Source organism: Gastrolobium bilobum, unplaced genomic scaffold (genome assembly GCF_033153095.1).
Source record: "Gastrolobium bilobum isolate Gb01-03AN ecotype WA unplaced genomic scaffold, APGP_CSIRO_Gbil_v1 utg90221, whole genome shotgun sequence".
NCBI classification, from domain to species: domain Eukaryota; kingdom Viridiplantae; phylum Streptophyta; class Magnoliopsida; order Fabales; family Fabaceae; genus Gastrolobium; species Gastrolobium bilobum.
The window spans coordinates 51,878-59,544 of NW_026899232.1; the positions used below are offsets into that span (position 1 = coordinate 51,878).

At 41.8% G+C, this 7,667-nt stretch overlaps 1 protein-coding gene across 1 annotated transcript; it reads left to right on the plus strand.

The window, feature by feature from the left end:
- Positions 1–734: 734 nt before the first annotated feature.
- Positions 735–2,161, plus strand: LOC133288684 (uncharacterized). The gene is made up of 2 exons (XM_061486500.1): positions 735–1,571; positions 1,757–2,161. Exons 1-2 carry the CDS (start codon positions 735–737, stop codon positions 2,159–2,161), a joined length of 1,242 nt encoding a protein of 413 aa, XP_061342484.1.
- The last annotated feature ends 5,506 nt before the right edge of the window (positions 2,162–7,667 follow it).

The window sequence follows — 7,667 nt, forward strand, 5'->3', positions numbered from 1 at the left end:
TTTCTCCCCTTGAGCTCCAGAATCTTCTTCCTTCTCCAGTTGTCTTTCAAGCTTGCTTTTCCTACAAGAATCATACAAATTTCCAATAAAACTCTTGAACTTGTAATTGAGGACATCTTAGGACATTAACCTTGTTTTTCATCATTTAATCACACAATTTGATCCTAATTCCTGCTAAAAACCATGATGAACTAAGGGTTCATCAAAAACCAAATGGGAAATAGAAAGTCTGTACTGATTATACAGACTTAAACAAGGTTTGCCCAAAGGATTCTTATCCTATGCCTAACATAGACCAGCTGGTAGATAACTCGGCTGGATTTCGTCTGTTGTCCTTCATGGATGCTTATTCGGGATACAACCAGATCCCAATGTACCTGGCGGATCAAGAAAAAATGGCTTTTATTGTTGAAAAGGCCAACTATTGCTACAATGTGATGCCATTTGGGCTTAAAAATTCAGGGGCAACCTACCAGACGATAATGAATAAAGTCTTTGAAGATCAGCTGGGCAAGAATGTAGAAGTATACATTGACGATATGATCGTAAAGTCATTTGATATGGCGAATCATGTCCAGGATCTTGAACAAACATTCCAAAAGCTCAGGAAATACCGCATCCGCCTCAACCCGGTAAAATGCACGTTTGGGGTAGCAGCTGGGAAGTTTTTGGGATTCATGCTAACCAATAGAGGAATTTAAGCGAACCCTGACAAATGCAAGGCAGTACTTGATATGAAAGTACCCCAAAACAAAAAGGAAGTTCAGCAGCTGACCAGTCGATTAGCTGCGCTAACCCGGTTTCTGCCGAAATCTGCTGAAAATGCCCTTCCATTCTTTAAACTTTTAAAGAAGGAAGCAATTGATGGATGGAACCCGCTGTGCCAAGCCGCGTTCGAGAAAGTCAAGAGATGCTTAGCAACTCCGCCAGTCCTCTCAAAGCCAAACCCAGGAGACATTCTAATCCTGTATCTGGCAGTGGGGGAGGAGGCAATAAGTGTTGTACTGATCAAAGAAAATGACGAAGGCCAAGAGCCAATCTATTTTTTCAGTAGAGCTCTACAAGGCGCAGAGGTCAGATATCAAAAGCTAGAAAAGGTGGCTTTTGCGTTACTGGTCACGGCCAGGAGATTACGGCCATACTTTCAGGGCCATCAAATAATTGTCAGGACCAATCAGCCTATTCGGCAGGTGTTGCACAAGCCAGACCTGGCGGGAAGAATGACTAATTGGGAAATTGAGCTAAGTGAATATGACATAACATATGAAAGTCAGAAAGCTATCAAGTCACAAGCTCTGGCCGACTTCATAATAGAACTGACGCCAGTAAACTCGAAACATGAGGAATCTGGCGAGTCATGGAAGGTCTACGTGGATGGATCATCCAACAGTAAAGGAAGTGGGGCTGGAATCATATTAGAAAGCCCAGAAGGAGTAACAATTGAACACTCTCTGAACTTGGGATTCCCAACTTCAAATAACCAAGCTGAATATGAAGCTCTGATAGCCGGATTGATGCAAGCTAAAGAACACAGAGCTAAGAAAGTTCAAATCTTCAGTGACTCACAGCTGGTAACTTCGTAGATAGAAGGAAAGTACCAGGCTAAAGGTCTTTTGCTAATGAAGTACCTAAGCCGGGTTCAAGAAATCATGGCCGATTTTGATGAGGTGCGGGTTACTCACATCCCATGAGGGGAGAATAGCCGAGCTGACATCTTGTCAAAATTAGCAAGCACCAAAAATTCGGGTAACCACAGAACCGTGGTTCAGCAAAGCATAACAATGTCGAGTTGTGTAATGGTGATAACCTCGCCGCAGACTGGAGGAAACCCCTAGTAGACTACCTGGAGAAAGGAATATTGCCAGAAGACCATCTAGAAGCCAGAAAGTTGGTCCGAGATGTGACACAATACACAATTGTGAATGACCAGCTATTTAGAAAGGGTTTGCACAACCCCATGCTAAAATGCTTGAGCTCGGAAGGAGCAAAATATGTACTCACCGAGATCTATGAAGGAATCAACGACCATCACATGGGAGGCAAAGCCTTGGCCAGAAAGGCCCTCCGAGCTGGTTACTACTGGCCGACAATGGGGGCAGATTCTAAAGAACATGTCAAGAAATGTGACAGCTGCCAGAAACATGCCAAGCTAATCCTTTGACCACCTGAAGAGCTGAAATGCATCACGGCTCCATGGCCCTTCTTCAAATAGGGAATGGATTTACTAGGACCCTTCAAAGCTGCTGAAGGGCAACTTAAGTGACTGATCGTGGCTGTGGATTACTTCACAAAGTGGATAGAAGCAGAATCGGTCACCACAATCACCTCGGCTAGAGTGCAAAGGTTCTTTGAACGGAACATTTTTTCTAGATTCAGAATCCCAGCCGAGGTGGTCACTGACAATGGAGCACAATTTGCTGATAAGAGATTCCAGCAGCTAATGAAAGACCTACAAGTCACACATCGCTTCGCATCAGTGGAACACCCACAATCGAATGGGCAAGCCGAGGAAGCCAACAAAGTGATTGTGGAAGGTCTCAAAAAATGAATGTTTGATGCTGAAGAAAGTTGGGTTCAACAGCTATACTTTGTCCTTTGGGGTTACTAAACTAGTACCCAAACTGCAACAGGGGAAACCCCTTACAGACTAACGTATGGATGTGAAGCCATGATTTCGGTAGAGATTGGAGAACCCTCTTGGAGAAGACTAAATAGTCTAGAACAAGGCGAACAACAAAACAATAAAATGCTTACTGAAGAGTTAGACCTTGTGGACGAAGCTAGGGTTACAGCTCACTGCCAGAATATGATGACTAAACAACAAACAGCGGAAAAGTATAATAAGAAAGTAAGACCAAGAATTTTTGCAAAAAATGACTTGGTACTCAGAAGAGCAGATATTGGCAATAAGAATGCCAGAGAAAAAAAGCTCGCTGCGAACTGGGAAGACCCGTATCAGGTTAAAGAAAAGCTCGGCAAATGGGCTTATGTCCTAGAAACGACAGAAGGCAGAGGAATAAAGAGAACCTGGAATGCGGATAAGCTGAAGATATACTACAGCTAAATCCGGGATCCACCTTCACCCATTCGCAGTGCTATTTTAATTACATTTTCCTCTATTAGGGATTTAATTAAAGCTGAATATGCCGGCAAATTCATGTAGCTTGCAATTTGATATCAATAAATGAGGAATTTTTCTTTTTTAAGATCTATCCTTGTCTACTTTTGATGTATCAATACGAAATCCGAGGTACAAATACAATTTGTCGTAATGACTCTGATCAGGTCAAAATGTCCCGATTTTGGTCACGATACCAAAAGGGACAGATGGTATTATTGTTTTTACCTTAGATAAAATTGAGTTATGAAATTCAAATTCAATTAAAATGGCTAAGTCAAAGAGATGAAATCCATTATTTATACAGGCTTACCAGAACGAGTAAGTTAAACAAACATGTGTCATAAAAAATGACATAAAGCGGAATCCATACAATGCTTTGACCTCGGCCAGGTCATGAATAAAGAACTCGTATGATGCACAGGTTTAGTAAAGCTAAAATTGGGTTGCAGGCTTAACTCAATAAGCAATATAAAATGATGGAATAAATTCGATACGAAACTCGTAAAAATGCACGGGTTAAGATACATTCAATAAAGTCGGAATAATATCTAGGAAAATCGGCGTTCAACTTGGGTAGGATTTCCTAAATACCTGGGAGAAAACCGGGTTAAAAAAGGGATGCTAACCGAGTTACGCGACTCGGATACTACACTGCAGGAACCTCGGACAGGGGTTAACGTATATGCCAAAAAAGACTACATTATACACTTCGACAATACACAAAAGAGCTATCTTTTCAATAAAGCAAATGTGGCCCCGCAATGGTATACCGAGTTATGCAAATTCAATAACCTAGATAAATGCATCTATGGTGAATTCGGAATTAAGAAATGCAACACGAAAAACCATAACGCAGGATATGAAAGGACAAATAAAATATTTAGAAAGCAAAATTAAAAACAGAATAAAACCGGTAATATTCAGAATTAACCCAAACGGGGTCCAAGGACCCCAGGAAATTACAAAATCCAACCAACATTCTAGCCCTTCAAATTATCTCGATGGTAGGAGGATCTTCCGATGTTGGGGCCTCCTTGCCAGATTGATTGGCCTCCTCGACTTCCTTTCTAGGCTGGTTGATTGCCTCCTCGCTATCCTTGACGATTACACCTTTCTCGGTTTGGGTTGCTGACATATGGGAAGGGGAGCCGGCAGCTGGAGAAATGATTTGGCCATTATTAACGTAAGCACGAGCATCCTAGCCAACCAGGTTCAAGGGAAGGTTTAGATTCAATACTTGGAGTTGGTTCAGAGCATTATAGAAGGACCCGGTGACTGATTTCTCAAGTTCACCTTGGTAGAGTTGGGCGTTACACTCAGCTTCCTTTAGCTTGACCTCCTTTCCTTCGTACATCCTCTGAAAATCATGCATCCTTACGGCCTCAGCAGCCTTCTCGTCTCAAAACTTCTCATATTCTGACTTAACCTTGGTCAGCTTAGCAGTGGTGTCATCATAGTCTTTCTTCAAACCGGACAAATCATTCTTCACCTTCAGAAGTTCAGCGTACATTTTTGCCTTCTCCTCCCGGGATGCAGATGCCTCATTTAGTGAACGCAGATACTTTTGCTTAAGTATCAGCAAGGGTCTGGCCAACCCAGCCATCTTCAGACAACACAGTTCCAACTCTTCCACCTCCCTAACTTGGGCCGGGGTAAGAGAGGATGAGTTGTAGAAGGCTTCGGGGGCGCATACCGCATCCCGGAGAGTACTATTTGTTTTACCTTGCCACACCATGTGCTTAACATATTCGGGCGCTGGAGGAGGAGGAGGGGCTCTCATGGTTTGATGGGAGCCGGTGGAAGCACGAATGTCAGAAGCCTTTGATTTTTCTTTCACACTGGCCGCGGTGGGAGTATCAGCAGATGGATCCTTGGCTTTGCTGTGACCGCCTTGGGAAGGCTCAAGCGCTTTCCTCTTCTTCGCAGACCCGGTGGAACCGGCCTTGACTTGGTTCAATGCAGCCAACCAGCTATGAGGATCATTTTGTTGATTATCCATGAGGGGTACTACAAAAGAAATAATAACAAATCAGTATCAAAGCAACACGACCAATATGCAGATGCGGAGTTGCACGAAATAATTCATACTTAATTCAGCATCAAGTTCCTTTTCGAACTTGAATAGAAGGGATGCGACACTAGCATGCTTATGCGACAGAAGGAACGTGCCAATGGAAATGGCACTGTCAATATCAGACGAACCCAGCTCGGTAACTTGGAAACGGTAACTAGATGGGGAAGTTGATAATGGTCAGAAGATCAATGCAAAGGGAATTTTCCCTCACCATCCTCGGCACGAGAGGTGTCAACAAACCAAACACTCTTGCCGGGATGGGCAGAAACCTTAAAGAACTTGTCTTTAAAATTTTTAAAGGAGTCAGTATAAACCTGAAAAATTTTACGGTTGGGGATACCTCGAGTAGTAACCCACCCTTTTCGGCTGGCCGATTCACGACCAGTACGAGGAGTCAGCACTTGAAAAAAGAAAAAGAATACACATATAGAAGCAATAATGGAAAGATATGAGCAGAAACGCTCAAAGGCCTTCACAAAACCCCATCCATTGGGATGAAGCTGTGTGGGAGCTATTTGCAGGTTATTCAGAAGGTCAATCTGAAAATCTGACAAGGGGAAGCGGACACCGAGTTGTGTCACGACATCTTAGAAAAGAAAAAGAAATGGGGCTCTCTTGACCTCCCACTAGAGCAGACGGGCTCGTCCTTTCGTGGAGGCACTATGTCGACACTATCTAACTCCTCCACTGAAAGGGCAGTAACGTCATCCGAACCCATCTGCGACATAGTACTCAGAACTTCATGAGTTACCCAAGGAAACTGGGCTATTAAAGAAGACGAGGGATGAGGGGAACACGACTCGGTGGAACGCGACTCTTCTACTACCTCTGGAGGAGGGGATGCCATTAAACCTAAAAACAAGGAAAGGCAGGAATCAGGAAAGAATCAGAGTACGTGAATCACAAACACTATCAGAAGAATCACTAGATGATGATGATGATGATATATCAGAAATGGTAATAGGATCATCTTCTCCTCCTGACGCGCGAATAGATTTATCTCCATGCCGGCAAGTAGCTAACGTGGACTCGGCCAAAAAGTCACAACCTCGCTCGACGAGCTTCGAACTCAAGAAAACACAAGAGTAACAAGGGACACCCCTAGGAACAGAAGAAGGCAGTGAAGCTGGGGTATTAGACAAAGATCTCAAAAAGATAATAGGTTAGCTAGAAGGTTTAGTTCGGGGGTTGGGAAGATGGATGTGATGCACATTCATTCTCGCTATGATGGCCCCTAACCCGGCGGGATGAACCCATATCTCGGGAATGCCGCAAACCTCTTTTCGACAACCCGGACGCACTCTGAGACTTGCCACCACGGAAACCTCGCAGCATAGCTTCCTGCTCTTCCTCTTCGGTCCTAGGAATTCCCCAAAGCCAGAAGCGAGCAACAGGAGGAAACCTTTTCAAAAAATCAGAATCCTCCTCCCTCTTCCCTTTCAAACACAGAGCTGCAGAGGGAGAGTTTTTCTTCCTCATTTGGTCAAGAAACTGAAAAAGGCTAAAAATATCAAATGCAAAGGGAGGATATGGAGGAGGACAAGGTTGTAATCACCAAAATGACAAGATGGCGCTGTTATAGTATTCTGTGCACAGTTATCTGCTTGACTCAAGGGTATCTCATCCATAGATACTTTGGAGAGGGCACTAGATCCAAGATCAACATACCAGCTTATTAGGCTGGACATCTCTGTCTCAAGGACAGAACACATTGAATACTAACAAAGTTATAAATATTCATATACTAATATTTGTAAGTATTCATATATAGTAAAATAATTATGAAAAGATAACACAATAAATATATAATTGTTCTGTTACTTTTCTTTCTTTGAGTTCACTTCTTTCAACAAGCAAAACCTTAAAAAAGTATATTTAAATTTTATTTACATAAAACATACCTTTAATTGTAGTAGCATAATTTAATTGAAAAAAAAATCTCCAATCACTAAACACTACAGTATTTAGAAATATTGTGGTCGTTACAAAATATTAGATAACTAGAAGAAAATAGGTAACTAGAAGAAAGAAATAGAGATAACAGAGGAAGGTAGAGTATACTTAATTTTATAATTTCAAAATTAGAGGATTATTATGAACCTTAGAGTCATAAATGAAATGAGGATAAAATTCTAAGAAGTTTGATATCCATATTGATGGTATTTTACAAAGATGGATTTTCATCTGTTATTTTTGACTGCTGACGTAACAGTCAGTAGAATAGCTCCAATTTAGCAAATTTGAATTTGAGAGCTATTTTGATGATATGATTATCATAGATGAGGCTATTATATGATTTAATGAAGTTTGATACCCATATTGGAGTATTTTGAAAAAGTCACTTCTGTCGGGTATTTTGTACTGTTGTAGAAGCAGCCGTTAGAATTCCAGAACGGGAAAATGATGAGAAAATGGAAAGAAAGACCAATATATGCCTAATAAGTCATAATTAGACCAATAATGTTAAAGTTA